At 50.7% G+C, this 19,327-nt stretch overlaps 1 protein-coding gene across 1 annotated transcript in view; it reads right to left on the reverse strand.

The window, feature by feature from the left end:
• LOC117190119 overlaps positions 1-19,307 on the reverse strand; it is a 35,497-nt gene extending 16,190 nt beyond the window's left edge. Inside the window, exon 1 of the mRNA XM_033395206.1 lies at positions 19,022-19,307. Coding sequence (XP_033251097.1) covers positions 19,022-19,069 — 48 coding nt within the window. The 5' untranslated portion in view covers positions 19,070-19,307. The remainder of the gene's footprint in view (positions 1-19,021) is intronic.
• Between the last annotated feature and the right edge of the window lie 20 nt (positions 19,308-19,327).

The following is a 19,327-nucleotide window of genomic DNA, read 5'->3' on the forward strand; positions in this document are numbered from 1 at the left end:
CAGGTTTGCGCGTAACGCAAACACAGAATCCGTGCAGTCCGTATCTCATGAAATGTTAGAGATTGGGAGCTCCTGTCCCGAGATGGATGTTTTGTGCGTTGGATGAAGCGAAGGACATAGCCAATAGTGTGCACCAGCTTCCGCCAGGAGGAGACTCGGGCTATTAGTTCTTCCAGCGGATTATCCAATTGTGATTCGGCCAATGTAGACAAACAATTGGTTTTGACTTCGTTTTGTATGCCAGTTTCTGAAAGAGTAACGTAAAACTTTGAGTTGTTCAACTTTACCAAGAATTGATCGTTGTCACGTAGCCATGAAGGACCAGTCCACCACAGCCGAAAGTCGATGAGATCGGCAGCCATGAGGCCTCTGGACGCACAGTCAGCTGGGTTTGTTTTGGAGTCCACATGACGCCAAGCATGGCATGGAATGGAATCCAGAATTTCCGAGGTTCGATTCCCAACAAACGTCTTCAGCTGGGCTGGTGCATATGATAACCACGATAATACAATTGTAGAGTCGCACCATGCAAATACAGTTGTATCTTTGTGTCGTAATCCAGCCTTAATTGATCGTATGAGTTGGCTCAGAAGAAGTGCTCCGCAAAGCTCCAGGCGTGGCAAGGATTGCTGCTTGAGTGGAGCCACCCTTGTCTTTGCAGCCACTAAAGATACGGACACAGAGCCGTCGTCGTGTATTACTCTGCTGTAAACTACAGCCGCGTATGCCTTGATAGAAGCATCGGAGAATCCGTGCAACTCGATGTTGTCTGCGTAGTTGACAACCAAACGTGGTAGTTGAAACTGCTGCAATGTGTCGAGGTCAGCGCGCCACTTCAGCCAATTGTCCGCCAGTTTTGTTGGAAGTGGATCATCCCAATCCAGATTGAGTAACCATAGTCGCTGAAAAAGAATCTTGAACTGAACCACGACGGGTGCCAAGAGTCCAAGTGGGTCGAATATCCGTGAAACATCGGACAAGACTTGTCTTTTTGTGCAGTTAGGATTTGCAGATAGACCCACATTGTATGTTAGCGTATCCTTTCCAGGATGCCAGTAGAGTCCCAGAACCTTTACTGGTGACCGTTGGGTTGGTTGTGTGTAGGCGTCGGTATCCTCCTCTGCTATGCCTTTGGTATTGGATACCCATTTCCCGAGCTCTAGCTTGGCGCAGGACATTAGTTGTATAAGTTCGTTCCGGTTCCGCAGTAGCTCATCCTCATTGTTTGATCCGCTAAGAACATCGTCAACGTAGAAATCTTCCAGTAGGATTTTTGCAGCATTCGGAAATTCATGATGATGATCCGAAGCCAGTTGTTGCAACACCCGAACCGCTAGGAATGGCGCACATGAAGTTCCGTAGGTGACGGTACATAGTTGAAAGTGCTTGATTGGATCGGTTGGATCTTCCCTCCAAACGATTCTCTGAAAATCTCGATGCTTATTGCAGACCCATATTTGGCGGAACATTTTCACAATATCCGCTGAGAATACGAATTTGTACATTCTGAAGCGCAGGCACACAGCAAACAGATCGCGTTGAATGATCGGCCCTGTAAAGAGAGTGTCGTTCAAAGTCTTACCATTGGCGTCGCGGAATGACCCGTCGAAAACTACTCGGAGTTTTCGACCCAACACAGGGTGGTGGTGTGGCATGTAGAAATGTTGCCCAGAGGTGATTTCTTCAGTTGGCAGTTGTCGCATGTGTCCCAAAGTCTGATATTCTCGCATGAAATGTATGTATTGTATTCGTAGCTGCTCATTCTGTTGCAAGCGACGTTCAACCATTTCGAAACGCTGTAGAGCTCCTTGTAGAGTATCTCCAAATTCCGGGTGTGTGGTGTGGAATGGAAGCTCCACGATATACTTCCCATTTGCATCGCGAGTGTGTGTGGTGAGAAAGTGTTTCTCGACCTGTTCATCTTCGGGTTCAAGTTTGGTCGTGCAGTCGACGTTCTCCAGCTCCCAAAACTTCTGGAGCGAAGCATCTATATCCAATGTTGTTGTTAGTGAAATTGCGTTGCTTGCTTGGGGTGTCATGAGTGCCGTAATAACCCATCCAAAAATTGATGAAATGGCGATAAGATTGCCCTTGCTGTCATACATCTTCCTTCCTGTAAATGTAGACCATACGTGTTCGCTACCCAATAGTATGTCAATTGGTGCGTTTGTGCAGAAGTGTGTGTCAGCCAATTGAAGATCACTAAACACATCGAGTGCCGATGCATCAATGTTTTGCCTTCCCATTGATGAAGTGATTCTGCCAAGTACATGGGCGTTTACAGTCAAATAATCCTCAGAAATTCGGGACTTGATGTGAAGTGTGCTGAATCCCCTTGTGGTGTCGGCTTTTACTGAAGATATTCCCGAAACAAGGATGCGTGATTGTGAACGTGCCAATCCAAGAGCGTGAATTCAACGTTCCGATATATACGAGAGTTCTGAGCCAGTATCCAATAAGAGGCGCCATGTTATGTAGTCCCCATTTGCGTTTTTAACATAAACCATGGCCGTGGGTAATGTGCTTCTGTTCAATCCTTTTGCTTGAGTAGATTGTGCAGTGCCTTGCGCACATACAATCGATGGTGTGCCCTCTGCTTGGGCAATGTGACTTGAAGTCACCGAAGTGTTATAATGCGCGTTTGAATTGCTCTGATTATCCCCTTTTGTTTGCGCAAAGATCCCGATAATACCCGATGTAGTATCTGGTAAATGGAGGAGTGAATGGTGATGACCTTTGCATTGTTTACATGTGTATTTTGATTTACACTTGTTGCTCAAATGACCAGGCTTCAAACAGTTATAGCATAGATTTTTATCTTTTACAAAAGAGCGCCTTTGCAAACCTGTCATTTCCAAAAATTGTGGACAGCCATACAGAATGTGTTGTGTCGAATGGCATTTGGTGCAGTTGCTGTATTCAACTGCCACCATCGAGTGTGTGATTCTTTTTGATTTGTCCCCGTGAGTTACTGTTTTCCCTTCAGACGCAGGCTCCCCTTTGCTTAGTTCCAATTCCTCGCAACGAGCATCCAAGAACTTGAAGAAGTCGTCGAGAGTGGGTGAGTCTTTATTCAAACTGCGTTCAATCCACCTGCGCCTCGTGTCGGCATCAAGTTTTTCCAGTGCTAGATATATAATCCAACAGTCGCGTCCCGTTTGATTTACGGCGTCCAGACCACGTACAATTTCGTTTGCACCGTCGGACACTTTACGCAAAATCGCCGCATCAATTTTAGTAGTTGTGGGCAACCTCATAAATTGTTCCAAAAACGAGTTTACGATATGCCTCGGCCGATTGTACCTTTCCTTGAGACGCTCCCATGCAGTGTTGTAAGCAGTGTCCGTGATCGCCAAATGTCGTACCAAGTTGGCAGCCTCATCGATGAGTAGTGTTTTCAAATGAAGAAACTTGTGTGTTCGTCAAATGCTGCTTGCTATGAATTGTACTTTCATAGATATCCTGAAATTCTGGCCACTCTGTGTAGCTGCCAGCGAACCGTTTGATTTGAATTTTTGGCAATTCGCTCTGTATTGGTGTGACCGCACCAACTGCAGAATTCGAATTTACCGCGCCTCTAAACTCGACGCTCTCGCTCTCTCCAGCAGCACGCATAGACATGTTCGTCGTGTTCTGGCTTGCAGCTAACTGTTCAAATAGCTGTTGTTGCTGTTGTAGCAGGCTGAGTACTGCGTCGTTGTTTAGATGAAGCTCTCTGCTGTCATCCCCTTTGATCGTTGCAGTTGTAGTTGGTTGTACTAACCCCTTTTTCTCCAAAATCATTGCATGTGCCAATAGATACTTTTCCTCGTAGAGTGCATTGTCTTCCTCTGGATCCCCATACCCATCCACGTGTTCGAGAAGGGCTATGGAATCTCCAAGTTGTGAGAACTCTTTCCAAGCCGATTGGAGCAGTTCCATTCGTGAGGTGACCTGCGCCGTTGTAGTTGGTTCCTCCCGTTCAGCCCAAGCCAATGCACTTGTGATAATGGCCTTGAGTCTGCCACGGGCTTTTACCAATGCCTTTAATTGTTCCATTGTAAACAATTTTCAATGAACACCAAAGCACACAAAACTGTTCAAGAATCCGTCTCGAAGGACCAAAGAATGTTCGCGAATAATATGCTCGACGGATTTGATTTTAGTGGACTGTATTTATTTTGTTCTTGTCCAGTTCGATGTCTATTTGGTACTGAGAAAATGCCGTCGCAGCGGCGGTAAGAATATGTGTGTATACAAATTTTCGTCTCTTCCATTCTCATCTTGTTCTCCTTTGCCGATGGTTCTTCGCTTAGCGATGGACTTGTTATACGTTCCTCAACACTTTGACTGAAAAACTGTTCCACATTGAAAACTTTCCCGAATGCAGCAGATACATATGTATGTATGTATGTATTTCAAAGATGTGGGGAGCTCTTCTAGAAGCGAAAATATAATTGAGTTGTTTGTTCTGAAATGAAACTTGTGAAAAGTTGAGGTTTTCTCTTTCGTGCTACTTAATTAAAATTTTTGGCAGCACAAATGTATTATATGGTATTCGCCGAATTTTCAACTAAACTAATGGAAACGAAGGGGAACGTTGTGAGTTGCTGCGGACACCGCAACTCTACAGTTATACCCGATACTAAGTCAGTATGGCTCCCCTCCGGCAGACGCCGCTAATATTAAACGACACGGCAAAGAGTGCGTGCGAGAGAGACAGAAAATCAGTCTGAGCGTGACGTCACGCGCTACGTAGCCACTGCAAATTGATTTGTTTCCTTTGGCTATAAAAATGATCTGATCTGATCCAGATTCAGCAATCAGATAGATATGGTCATTATCTATGATTCTGCGTTTTTAGTTTTCTCAAATCTGCAATATTGTGCATGCAACAGATTTTCGTCCTTTGTGTAGGCGGAAGGGGGTGGGGCGAAATTTTGAGATATACGTTTTATAGTGAGATCTAACGGGAGTGCGGATACTAAATTTGGTTACTCTAGCCTTAATAGTCTTTGAGATTTGTGAATATCCCCAGATTTTCGTCCTTTGCGGAAGCGGAAGGGGGTGTGGCGAAATTTTGAAACAAACTCGTCTTGGTACGATATATTAGGAGTCTGGATACCAAATTTGGTTGCTCTAGCTTTTATAGTCTCTGAGATCTAGGCGCTAATGTTTTACTCTAAGCAAAGCCGCCTATGCTACGTGTGTTTTAGAGAGAGACAGGGCGAGAAAAAAATAAATTGTTTTCTTGATGCTGGCTATAATAATAATACGATCCAATTCAGATTCTGCAGTCTAAAAGATATGGTCATTCTCTACGATTCTGCGTTTTTGGTTTTATCGTACCTTTAAAAATGTGGATGCCACAGATTTTCATCCTTTGTGGGGGCGGAAGTGGGCGGTGCGAAGTTTTGAAATAGTTTTGTAGCAGTGACATATCACAGAAGTCTGGATCCAAAACATCGTTGCTCTAGCTCTTATAGTCTTTGAGCATTAGGCGATGAAGGGGACGGACAGACGGACGGACGGACGGACGGACAGACAGACATGGCTCAATCGACTCGGCTATTGATGCTGATCAAGAATATATATACTTTATGGGGTCGGAAACGATTCCTTCTGGACGTTACACACATCCATTTTCACCACAAATCTAATATACCCCAATACTCATTTTGAGTATCGGGTATAAAAAGCCACAGAAAAGCAAGCAATTAACGGGGGACTAAATTCCATAGAAATTTGGTAGACGATAACTTTTTTGTTTTAGCCTGACAGGCTTCCAAACAAAGTTGTACGGATTCTGCATGTGGCATTAGCCTGATGGCCCTTCAATCACAACCAGCTCAAACTGCTCAACTATCGGGGGATCCCCATAAAGGCAGTCCTGTCGCCTACATGTCTGGGACTCTGTGGCAGAGCAGAGGCTTCACTTCCCAGTCACCTGCATCATCTTGGATCGGATCCACAAGTCGCCCTTTAAATATTTGATGGGCGTACGCCGCAGATATTCACGGCCCCGGGGAAATTATGCTTTAGTACAGCCTTAAATTGCTTTCCAACTATGACTTGACATGGAATTATGTAAATTGTTTAATAAATTATTTAAGCCAAGGGGCTGAATAGGCGGTGGGCGGTGGTCGGTGGGCGGTGGGCGTGGCGCTGCGCTAATTGCAGAGACATGACGGGATGAAAAGTTTCCCTTTTTAATGGCATTTTTGGCCGTCAGCCATCGGGTGCTACAGGGGGACAAACGGATGCCGGGTCGGCTCGCACAACTGTGAGCTCGGAACTGAGGCGCAGCCGCTCCGGTTAGTAACACCCGGTGCGGTCTGCGTCTCACACCCCCCTAGGACACAGAGGGTTGCGAGCGTACCGTCACCCGCCGTAACTGTGCACACCGGTGGAAGTGCGACTATACTCTCCCCGTGAGGGCCAAGGTGACACTGTTATATGCCGAGGGATGCATGGCCGGGGGGGTGCCCGGTCGCTAATATGCGGACTCTGGATACCTGCCGACCTCCAGTTTAAATCAGGCTTCCCGGGGCAAGCGGGCTATGACTCGGGTGACCATCCCCTTCCCGCCTACTCGTGGGAACTACTATGCCAAATACTAAATATATAAAAACCAACAAAACCGCAAAGGAGCTCGGTACTCCTCTTAAAGTACCGGAGGGACAAGCCAATCCCTCTGCACCAGCGCCTGGGAAACCGGGTCCAAAGAAGACGGGGAAGGAGACTGAGTCGGTCCACCGTCTTCAGGCAGCAGCCGCAGCGAGGGGGGGCCCGAAAAGCCAATCGGGTCCTTCCAAGTCGGGTGGCTCCAAGGGCGAAGCGGATACCGGGGTGGCTGCCAAGCAGAGCGTAATCGCGGCTGGTAAGCGCACCGGGACCGAAGAACCCATGGGAGCCCCGGCGGGCAGCGTCTCTGCACCACGGGGAGGAAAGCCGTCGTACCAGGACAGGAGACGAGCGGCTTTCATCCTGTCCAACGAAGACCCGAACTTCAAGGCGTCAGCCGAAGGAAAGGAGCAGAGGCTGTGGGCCTGCTCAATCCTTCCACTGTTCCAGCCAGCCAAACCCGGAAAGGGCGCATCCAAGGCCCCCAACAAGCGGCAAATCAGCCAGGCCAAGCCCAGCAAGCCAAGCGGGTGAAGACCCACCTCACGAACCGGTCGTTCGCTGAGGTGGCGAGGGGCAAGACCCTGATCGGTGTCCTGGACAGGGGCGCCGAGGACGGCCATGTCCCTCGCGATAAGTGGCACCTGGTGGAGAACGACCTCCAGGACCGGTTCCTACTGGAACTGGAGGAGAACGGCGGACCACCGCCAAAGTGTGAGGACGCAGGGTGGCATCAAGGCAAGGTGAAAGCCATCGCCTGCCAAGACGCTCGCTCTGCGGTCCTCTACATGAAGGCGGTGGCGGCCCTAAAAGAGGTCTATCCAGGGGCGAAACTGGACGCCGTGAAGTGGGAAGATGTCCCTAGTCGCCCGAGAGCCAGAGCGTGGGTCTCGGCTAAGCCTGCAGAGCCTGAGAAGATCCTCAGGTTACTGCAGGTCTGCAACCCCCACCTTCCTAAAGCCGATTGGAAGGTGGCAAAGGTGGACGATATCCAAGGGCAGAGGCGCCAGATTATCCTCGTCCTAAATGAGAAATCCATTGATCTCCTCGCAAAGTCGGACGGTGTAGTGGATTATGGCTACAAGAAGGACACCATATCCACTTACAAGTCCGATCGGAAGGGCAGGCAAGCGGAGGTCGAGCCAGACCCGGAGCTGCCGGAGATCCCGAAAGAGGGGGCCTCGTGCGAGGAAGACAACCCGGCGTCGGATGCGGCGTCCATGATGTCGGACGACATCTTGGACGACTACGCGTTCGACGAGAGCAACCTAGCCAGAGGTCTCAGCCACATCGTTGTCGGGGAGGAGCCGGAGTCCCCTGACAGCGATCTAGAAGCAACAATGGTGGAGGCGAGCCTCAGGAATGTCGTTGACGCTCCTGCAGATAAACCTCCACCATTGTAAGGCAGCATGCGCTGCTCTACTGCTCCACCTGGCCAAGGGTGGAGCCGACATAGTCCTCATTCAGGAGCCCTGGATCCTCGGAAACAGGGTCGCCGGTCTGAGGACTTCTGACTACAAGCTATATGTAGCTAAAACCGCAGGTAAAATTCGTACCTGCATTCTTGCAAAAAGAGAGTTGCACTTATTTTTGCTCCCAAATTTCAGCAATGAAGACCACACCGCAGTGAGCCTCGAAGGCCAGGAGCGCTCACTGAGGATCTGCTCCGCATACATGGGGCATGAACAACCAGACCCCCCTCCACACGCGCCTCTCCTGGCTCTAATCTCAGACTGCTCGGCCAAGAATATCGGCCTAATTGTGGGGTGCGATGCCAATGCACATCACTGTCAGTGGGAAGCACTGACACAAACGAAAGGGGTGAGTACCTTTTCAGTTACTTACTGACCACTCAGATGGTCTTATTAAACCGGGGTAGTGATCCCACCTTTATCATTAAAAACCGCAAGGAGGTCCTGGACCTCACGCTTGCCTCTCATGAGATACAGCGTAACATTGTATCCTGGAGGGTCCTGGAAGAGCACTCCTTCTCGGACCACAGGAACGTGGAAACTGTCTTCTCCTTCTCAGTACCGAAGCCAGTCCGATTCCGGAACATCAGGCGGACAAACTGGACTCGGTACTCTGATTACCTCTGTCGTGTTCTCCTAGAGCCCCCATCTGAGGAGGAGTTCTCCACGGAGGCCACGACTCGTCTTCTTAAGATCTGCAATAAGGCGCTCGACAAAGCATGCCCCTCTGGCAAGAACAGAGGCCGGAAGAAACCTGAATGGTGGAATCCGAAACTGGGTGAGCTCCGGAAAGCCTCCCGGAGACTTCAATAAAGCTAAGGCTGAAAACGTTGAGCAAAACTGGGCCGAATACAAGGCCAGTCTGTCAACCTACAACAAAGAACTTAGAAAAGCCAAACGCGCCTCCTGGCGTAAGTTCTGCAGCGAAATCGAGAGTAACTCAGAAGCCTCACGCTTGCGCAGAGGTCTCTCGAAGACAACACCCACCCTGGGCTACTTGAAGAACACCAACCAGTCGTGGACTACGTCCTCCTAAATACCCACTTCCCTGGCTGCGATGAAAACAGACCCAACTACCTCGCGCCTCCTTCTGTCGCCTCAAATGCCATCCTGAGACTGCTAAGCCAGGAGAACATTTCCTGGGCGATCAGAAGTTTTAAACGCTACAAGTTCGCGGAGCCAGACGGCATTTTCCCTGCCCAACTGATTTACGCGGGACATAAAGCCATCAACTGGCTCAAAATAATTTACGAGGGAATCTTCTCCCACGGGTGCATTCCTGACACCTGGCTTCAAAAGATTTCAGACCCATAAGTCTATGGATAAGGCGATGGAGCGGCTCCTGGGGCTGCATCTAACGGCGTGCATTCCGTCCAGTCTGATCTCAGACTCCCAGCATGCCTATCGGAAGGGAAGATCCACCGAAACGGCCCTACACTCGATCACATCGATCATCGAAGCGTCCCTTAACTTTAAGGAGTACACCCTAGTAGCCTTCCTCGACATAGAAGGCGCCTTTAACAACATCCTTCCGACCGCCATCACGGGCGCACTGACAGATCTGGGCGTTGACTCCAGGACGGTGAGCCTGATCGATCAGATGCTACAATGTAGGACGGTTGAGGCATCACTGGGGACGTCAACGTGTACCAGATTTGTCAGCAGAGGCACACCGCAGGGCGGAGTCCTCTCGCCCCTCCTATGGAACGTGGCAGTGAACACACTGCTGCGGGAGATAGAGGGGGGTGGCTGCCGTGTGGTGGCGTACGCGGACGATGTTGCCATAGCATTCTCCGGAAAATTTCCGCAGACGTTGTGTGAGTGCATTACAAGTACTCTCACGAAAATGTCGAAATGGGCAGACAAATGCGGGTTAGGCGTCAACCCCGTCTAAAACGGAACTGGTGCTTTTCACTAGGAAGTACAAAGTTCCGGTACTGATTCCCCCAAGACTATGTGGGGAAACGCTAGTCTTCAGCAACAACGCCAAGTATCTTGGCCTAATCCTCGATAGAAAGCTCGATTGGAAATTGAGCATAGAGGATAGAGTAATGAAGGCCACAGTGGCCCTCCATACTTGCAGGAAAGCCATCGGACTAAAATGGGGAATGACGCCCTATATAGTTCGGTGGCTCTACACCGCCATCATACGACCAATCATGCTCTATGGAGTGGTGGTATGGTGGCCAGCCTTGGACAGAAGGACATGCCTCAATAAACTCAGCAGAGTTCAACGCATGGCAGAGCTATGCATAACTGGCGGGCTACGCACTACTCCAGGGGAAGCCCTGGATACTGTGCTGGACCTCCTCCCTGTGGATCTCATGGGAAAGAAGGTGGCAACACTTTCCGCCCTCAGAATGAGAGAAGCCAGACTGTGGAAAGCATCCGCGGTTGGGCACTCGGGAATCCTGATGAGACTCTGCAGGTCTCTGCACGAGATCGCAGAGCAGTTAGATCTTTTCCTTATATGGGTCCCCAGCCACAGGGACATCGAGGGGAATGACGCCGCCGACGAGCTAGCCAGGCAGGGTACTACGATTCCTCTCCTATCGGAGAGGGAGCAAGTAGCGATGCCCTTGGCTACGTGCAGGCTCCTAACGCACGAATTGTTCGAGCAAAATGCCAATAGGAGATGGCAGCAAACCGTTTCCTGTAAAGTCTCAAGATTGATATGGCCATATCGATCGAAGAAGCGCTCAGCAGAGCTGTATAACCTCAGCAGAGCACAGTGCTCTGCAGTTACTAGAGCCATTACGGGACACTGGCAGATCGGCACTCACGCCTCTAGACTGTCAATCCCTCATAACGACTTCTGCAGGAGTTGTCGCGACGAGGAGGAGGAGGAATCGGTCCCCCACTTCTTCTGCCACTGCCCAGCCCTTGGAAATCGTCGTCTTCGTATTCTCGGGGCCGCTTTCCTCACGGAAATTTCGGACCTGTCCGTAATCAAACCAGGGACCTTGTCCAAATACATCGAAGCCACCGGATGGGACTGCCCTTAACCTTGTCGCGACGAGGAGGAGGAGGAATCGGTCCCCCACTTCTTCTGCCACTGCCCAGCCCTTGGAAATCGTCGTCTTCGTATTCTCGGGGCCGCTTTCCTCACGGACATTTCGGACCTGTCCGTAATCAAACCAGGGAACTTGTCCAAATACATCCAAGCCACCGGAGGGGACTGCCCTTAACCTGCAGTAGTATGCTCTCACGGTTCGGGTAACGCGAAGGGGCACATGCCCATGCGGCAACACAACAGACCTTTTATAGGTCCAAGTGAGCTTGGGGGCGGGAGGCTCTTACCCCCCTCCCGGCTACCGCCTTAACCTAACCTAACCTAATGGCATTTTCATGGCTGTCTGGGCATGCGACAGGGCTGTTAAGCCGATTTGTGCTTGGCGGGTTTTGAATTAATTATTTTCATAAGCTGCGGAATTTCAATGGATATGATCTGGCAGAAATGGAACCCAATTCCAAACTTCTGGAGGTGCGGTCAGCAAGAAAGATGTTCTATATCTCTGCTTCTGACAGACAGTTGAAATTGCGCTGCGGCTTTTGGATTTTTAAAGTTTTCTCTGTGTTGCATGTTGCATGTACTGCGTGTGGGTTTTACCGGCTTCAGGATGCACAGGAAGGTGTGGAGGCAGGGATTGAGCTCTTTAAACGGCAAATAAACAAATTAGTCGGGAACAAAGGTCCCAGCCCCCAGACGGGTGGCAAACACAAACAATTGCACAAGCAAAGCCAAGCAAAGGCAAACAAAAACACAGAGGTGAGAATTGGTGTCAAGTTTCTGCCTTTCGAAGAGAGCACACGCGGCCAACACAACAACAATATGGTACGATATATTAGGAGTCTGGATACCAAATTTGGTTGCTCTAGCTTTTATAGTCTCTGAGATCAAGGCGCTAATGTTTTACTCTAAGCAAAGCCGCCTATGCTACGTGTGTTTTAGAGAGAGACAGGGCGAGAAAAAAATAAATTGTTTTCTTGATGCTGGCTATAATAATAATACGATCCAATTCAGATTCTGCAGTCTAAAAGATATGGTCATTCTCTACGATTCTGCGTTTTTGGTTTTATCGTACCTTTAAAAATGTGGATGCCACAGATTTTCATCCTTTGTGGGGGCGGAAGTGGGCGGGGCGAAGTTTTGAAATAGTTTTGTAGCAGTGACATATCACAGAAGTCTGGATCCAAAACATCGTTGCTCTAGCTCTTATAGTCTTTGAGCATTAGGCGATGAAGGGGACGGACAGACGGACAGACGGACGGACGGACGGACGGACAGACAGACATGGCTCAATCGACTCGGCTATTGATGCTGATCAAGAATATATATACTTTATGGGGTCGGAAACGATTCCTTCTGGACGTTACACACATCCATTTTCCCCACAAATCTAATATGCCCCAATACTCATTTTGAGTATCGGGTATAAAAAGCCACAGAAAAGCAAGCAATTAACGGGGGACTAAATTCCATAGAAATTTGGTAGACGATAACTTTTTTGTTTTAGCCTGACAGGCTTCCAAACAAAGTTGTACGGATTCTGCATGTGGCATTAGCCTGATGGCCCTTCAATCACAACCAGCTCAAACTGCTCAACTATCGGGGGATCCCCATAAAGGCAGTCCTGTCGCCTACATGTCTGGGACTCTGTGGCAGAGCAGAGGCTTCACTTCCCAGTCACCTGCATCATCTTGGATCGGATCCACAGGTCGCCCTTTAAATATTTGATGGGCGTACGCCGCAGATATTCACGGCCCCGGGGAAATTATGCTTTAGTACAGCCTTAAATTGCTTTCCAACTATGACTTGACATGGAATTATGTAAATTGTTTAATAAATTATTTAAGCCAAGGGGCTGAATAGGCGGTGGGCGGTGGTCGGTGGGCGGTGGTCGGTGGGCGGTGGGCGGTGGGCGTGGCGCTGCGCTAATTGCAGAGACATGACGGGGTGAAAAGTTTCCCTTTTTAATGGCATTTTTGGCCGTCAGCCATCGGGTGCTACAGGGGGACAAACGGATGACGGGTCGGCTCGCACAACTGTGAGCTCGGAACTGAGGCGCAGCCGCTCCGGTTAGTAACACCCGGTGCGGTCTGCGTCTCACACCCCCCCTAGGACACAGAGGGTTGCGAGCGAACCGTCACCCGCCGTAACTGGGCACACCGGTGGAAGTGCGACTATACTCTCCCCGTGAGGGCCAAGGTGACACTGTTATATGCCGAGGGATGCATGGCCGGGGGGGTGCCCGGTCGCTAATATGCGGACTCTGGATACCTGCCGACCTCCAGTTTAAATCAGGCTTCCCGGGGCAAGCGGGCTATGACTCGGGTGACCATCCCCTTCCCGCCTACTCGTGGGAACTACTATGCCAAATACTAAATATATAAAAACCAACAAAACCGCAAAGGAGCTCGGTACTCCTCTTAAAGTACCGGAGCGACAAGCCAATCCCTCTGCACCAGCGCCTGGGAAACCGGGTCCAAAGAAGACGGGGAAGGAGACTGAGTCGGTCCACCGTCTTCAGGCAGCAGCCGCAGCGAGGGGGGGCCCGAAAAGCCAATCGGGTCCTTCCAAGTCGGGTGGCTCCAAGGGCGAAGCGGATACCGGGGTGGCTGCCAAGCAGAGCGTAATCGCGGCTGGTAAGCGCACCGGGACCGAAGAACCCATGGGAGCCCCGGCGGGCAGCGTCTCTGCACCACGGGGAGGAAAGCCGTCGTACCAGGACAGGAGACGAGCGGCTTTCATCCTGTCCAACGAAGACCCGAACTTCAAGGCGTCAGCCGAAGGAAAGGAGCAGAGGCTGTGGGCCTGCTCAATCCTTCCACTGTTCCAGCCAGCCAAACCCGGAAAGGGCGCATCCAAGGCCCCCAACAAGCGGCAAATCAGCCAGGCCAAGCCCAGCAAGCCAAGCGGGTGAAGACCCACCTCACGAACCGGTCGTTCGCTGAGGTGGCGAGGGGCAAGACCCTGATCGGTGTCCTGGACAGGGGCGCCGAGGACGGCCATGTCCCTCGCGATAAGTGGCACCTGGTGGAGAACGAGCTCCAGGACCGGTTCCTACTGGAACTGGAGGAGAACGGCGGACCACCGCCAAAGTGTGAGGACGCAGGGTGGCATCAAGGCAAGGTGAAAGCCATCGCCTGCCAAGACGCTCGCTCTGCGGTCCTCTACATGAAGGCGGTGGCGTCCCTAAAAGAGGTCTATCCAGGGGCGAAACTGGACGCCGTGAAGTGGGAAGATGTCCCTAGTCGCCCGAGAGCCAGAGCGTGGGTCTCGGCTAAGCCTGCAGAGCCTGAGAAGATCCTCAGGTTACTGCAGGTCTGCAACCCCCACCTTCCTAAAGCCGATTGGAAGGTGGCAAAGGTGGACGATATCCAAGGGCAGAGGCGCCAGATTATCCTCGTCCTAAATGAGAAATCCATTGATCTCCTCGCAAAGTCGGACGGTGTAGTGGATTATGGCTACAAGAAGGTCACCATATCCACTTACAAGTCCGATCGGAAGGGCAGGCAAGCGGAGGTCGAGCCAGACCCGGAGCTGCCGGAGATCCCGAAAGAGGGGGCCTCGTGCGAGGAAGACAACCCGGCGTCGGATGCGGCGTCCATGATGTCGGACGACATCTTGGACGACTACGCGTTCGACGAGAGCAACCTATCCAGAGGTCTCAGCCACATCGTTGTCGGGGAGGAGCCGGAGTCCCCTGACAGCGATCTAGAAGCAACAATGGTGGAGGCGAGCCTCAGGAATGTCGTTGACGCTCCTGCAGATAAACCTCCACCATTGTAAGGCAGCATGCGCTGCTCTACTGCTCCCCCTGGCCAAGGGTGGAGCCGACATAGTCCTCATTCAGGAGCCCTGGATCCTCGGAAACAGGGTCTCCGGTCTGAGGACTTCTGACTACAAGCTATATGTAGCTAAAACCGCAGGTAAAATTCGTACCTGCATTCTTGCAAAAAGAGAGTTGCACTTATTTTTGCTCCCAAATTTCAGCAATGAAGACCACACCGCAGTGAGCCTCGAAGGCCAGGAGCGCTCACTGAGGATCTGCTCCGCATACATGGGGCATGAACAACCAGACCCCCCTCCACACGCGCCTCTCCGGGCTCTAATCGCAGACTGCTCGGCCAAGGATATCGGCCTAATTGTGGGGTGCGATGCCAATGCACATCACTGTCAGTGGGGAAGCACTGACACAAACGAAAGGGGTGAGTACCTTTTCAGTTACTTACTGACCACTCAGATGGTCTTATTAAACCGGGGTAGTGATCCCACCTTTATCATTAAAAACCGCAAGGAGGTCCTGGACCTCACGCTTGCCTCTCATGAGATACAGCGTAACATTGTATCCTGGAGGGTCCTGGAAGAGCACTCCTTCTCGGACCACAGGTACGTGGAAACTGTCTTCTCCTTCTCAGTACCGAAGCCAGTCCGATTCCGGAACATCAGGCGGACAAACTGGACTCGGTACTCTGATTACCTCTGTCGTGTTCTCCTAGAGCCCCCATCTGAGGAGGAGTTCTCCACGGAGGCCACGACTCGTCTTCTTAAGATCTGCAATAAGGCGCTCGACAAAGCATGCCCCTCTGGCAAGAACAGAGGCCGGAAGAAACCTGAATGGTGGAATCCGAAACTGGGTGAGCTCCGGAAAGCCTCCCGGAGACTTCAATAAAGCTAAGGCTGAAAACGTTGAGCAAAACTGGGCCGAATACAAGGCCAGTCTGTCAACCTACAACAAAGAACTTAGAAAAGCCAAACGCGCCTCCTGGCGTAAGTTCTGCAGCGAAATCGAGAGTAACTCAGAAGCCTCACGCTTGCGCAGAGGTCTCTCGAAGACAACACCCACCCTGGGCTACTTGAAGAACACCAACCAGTCGTGGACTACGTCCAGCGATGAGTCGCTAAATCTTCTCCTAAATACCCACTTCCCTGGCTGCGATGAAAACAGACCCAACTACCTCGCGCCTCCTTCTGTCGCCTCAAATGCCATCCTGAGACTGCTAAGCCAGGAGAACATTTCCTGGGCGATCAGAAGTTTTAAACGCTACAAGTTCGCGGAGCCAGACGGCATTTTCCCTGCCCAACTGATTTACGCGGGACATAAAGCCATTAACTGGCTCAAAATAATTTACGAGGGAATCTTCTCCCACGGGTGCATTCCTGACACCTGGCTTCAAAAGATTTCAGACCCATAAGTCTATGGATAAGGCGATGGAGCGGCTCCTGGGGCTGCATCTAACGGCGTGCATTCCGTCCAGTCTGATCTCAGACTCCCAGCATGCCTATCGGAAGGGAAGATCCACCGAAACGGCCCTACACTCGATCACATTGATCATCGAAGCGTCCCTTAACTTTAAGGAGTACACCCTAGTAGCCTTCCTCGACATAGAAGGCGCCTTTAACAACATCCTTCCGACCGCCATCACGGGCGCACTGACAGATCTGGGCGTTGACTCCAGGACGGTGAGCCTGATCGATCAGATGCTACAATGTAGGACGGTTGAGGCATCACTGGGGACGTCAACGTGTACCAGATTTGTCAGCAGAGGCACACCGCAGGGCGGCGTCCTCTCGCCCCTCCTATGGAACGTGGCAGTGAACACACTGCTGCTGGAGATAGAGGGGGGTGGCTGCCGTGTGGTGGCGTACGCGGACGATGTTGCCATAGCATTCTCCGGAAAATTTCCGCAGACGTTGTGTGAGTGCATTACAAGTACTCTCACGAAAATGTCGAAATGGGCAGACAAATGCGGGTTAGGCGTCAACCCGTCTAAAACGGAACTGGTGCTTTTCACTAGGAAGTACAAAGTTCCGGTACTGATTCCCCAAGACTATGTGGGGAAACGCTAGTCTTCAGCAACAACGCCAAGTATCTTGGCCTAATCCTCGATAGAAAGCTCGATTGGAAATTGAGCATAGAGGATAGAGTAAAGAAGGCCACAGTGGCCCTCCATACTTGCAGGAAAGCCATCGGACTAAAATGGGGAATGACGCCCTATATAGTTCGGTGGCTCTACACCGCCATCATACGACCAATCATGCTCTATGGAGTGGTGGTATGGTGGCCAGCCTTGGACAGAAGGACATGCCTCAATAAACTCAGCAGAGTTCAACGCATGGCAGAGCTATGCATAACTGGCGGGCTACGCACTACTCCAGGGGAAGCCCTGGATACTGTGCTGGACCTCCTCCCTGTGGATCTCATGGGAAAGAAGGTGGCAACACTTTCCGCCCTCAGAATGAGAGAAGCCAGACTGTGGAAAGCATCCGCGGTTGGGCACTCGGGAATCCTGATGAGACTCTGCAGGTCTCTGCACGAGATCGCAGAGCAGTTAGATCTTTTCCTTATATGGGTCCCCAGCCACAGGGACATCGAGGGGAATGACGCCGCCGACGAGCTAGCCAGGCAGGGTACTACGATTCCTCTCCTATCGGAGAGGGAGCAAGTAGCGATGCCCTTGGCTACGTGCAGGCTCCTAACGCACGAATTGTTCGAACAAAATGCCAATAGGAGATGGCAGCAAACCGTTTCCTGTAAAGTCTCAAGATTGATATGGCCATATCGATCGAAGAAGCGCTCAGCAGAGCTGTATAAACTCAGCAGAGCACAGTGCTCTGCAGTTACTAGAGCCATTACGGGACACTGGCAGATCGGCACTCACGCCTCTAGACTGTCAATCCCTCATAACGACTTCTGCAGGAGTTGTCGCGACGAGGAGGAGGAGGAATCGGTCCCCACTTCTTCTGCCACTGCCCAGCCCTTGGAAATCGTCGTCTTCGTATTCTCGGGGCCGCTTTCCTCACGGAAATTTCGGACCTGTCCGTAATCAAACCAGGGACCTTGTCCAAATACATCCAAGCCACCGGATGGGACTGCCCTTAACCTTGTCGCGACGAGGAGGAGGAGGAATCGGTCCCCCACTTCTTCTGCCACTGCCCAGCCCTTGGAAATCGTCGTCTTCGTATTCTCGGGGCCGCTTTCCTCACGGACATTTCGGACCTGTCCGTAATCAAACCAGGGAACTTGTCCAAATACATCCAAGCCACCGGATGGGACTGCCCTTAACCTGCAGTAGTATGCTCTCACGGTTCGGGTAACGCGAAGGGGCACATGCCCATGCGGCAACACAACAGACCTTTTATAGGTCCAAGTGAGCTTGGGGGCGGGAGGCTCTTACCCCCTCCCGGCTACCGCCTTAACCTAACCTAACCTAATGGCATTTTCATGGCTGTCTGGGCATGCGACAGGGCTGTTAAGCCGATTTGTGCTTGGCGGTTTTTGAATTAATTATTTTCATAAGCTGCGGAATTTCAATGGATCTGATCTGGCAGAAATGGAACCCAATTCCAAACTTCTGGAGGTGCGGTCAGCAAGAAAGATGTTCTATATCTCTGCTTCTGACAGACAGTTGAAATTGCGCTGCGGCTTTTGGATTTTTAAAGTTTTCTCTGTGTTGCATGTTGCATGTACTGCGTGTGGGTTTTACCGGCTTCAGGATGCACAGGAAGGTGTGGAGGCAGGGATTGTGCTCTTTAAACGGCAAATAAACAAATTAGTCGGGAACAAAGGTCCCAGCCCCCAGACGGGTGGCAAACACAAACAATTGCACAAGCAAAGCCAAGCAAAGGCAAACAAAAACACAGAGGTGAGAATTGGTGTCAAGTTTCTGCCTTTCGAAGAGAGCACATTACTGAGCTTTCGCCTCTCTTTAGGCTGCCACAGCTTTTACACTCTCTTCATTGCCTTACAACTAAAAGTTCACCGAGTTTCCATAAAAAAAGGAACAAATAAAACCCAAACGCAGCACGCGGCCAACACAACAACAACAGCGAGACACAACGCCCAAAAAAGGGCATGGCCAGCTCGGCCAGGCGTCGCTTTGTTTGCCTTCTGGGCTTTGTATGATTATAAAAATATAATGAGCTCCTTCTAAAAACTCACTTTGAATGGTTTTTTCGAGCTCGTTGTTGTTTCCATGGCGTTGGGCATTGTTTAAATTCACTTCTGAGACTTATCTTTATCTAAAACTTTAAATTATGCTCGCTCCAAGCGTATAGTATCTTCTACACAGCATACATCATTCACTATTCCCCGATCTGTTACTAATTGTTACACTGCCGCACCCGCACCACACTAACAATGTTTGACTTTTGAATTCCTTTAGAAGTTGCACTTGAAGTCAGAATAAGTTCAGTTTTCTTAGCTGAGTTCTTTGTGCGACGTGCAGAGAGCGCCGGTTTCGACTCA

This window comes from Drosophila miranda, assembly GCF_003369915.1.
Source record: "Drosophila miranda strain MSH22 chromosome Y unlocalized genomic scaffold, D.miranda_PacBio2.1 Contig_Y1_pilon, whole genome shotgun sequence".
NCBI lineage: Eukaryota > Metazoa > Arthropoda > Insecta > Diptera > Drosophilidae > Drosophila > Drosophila miranda.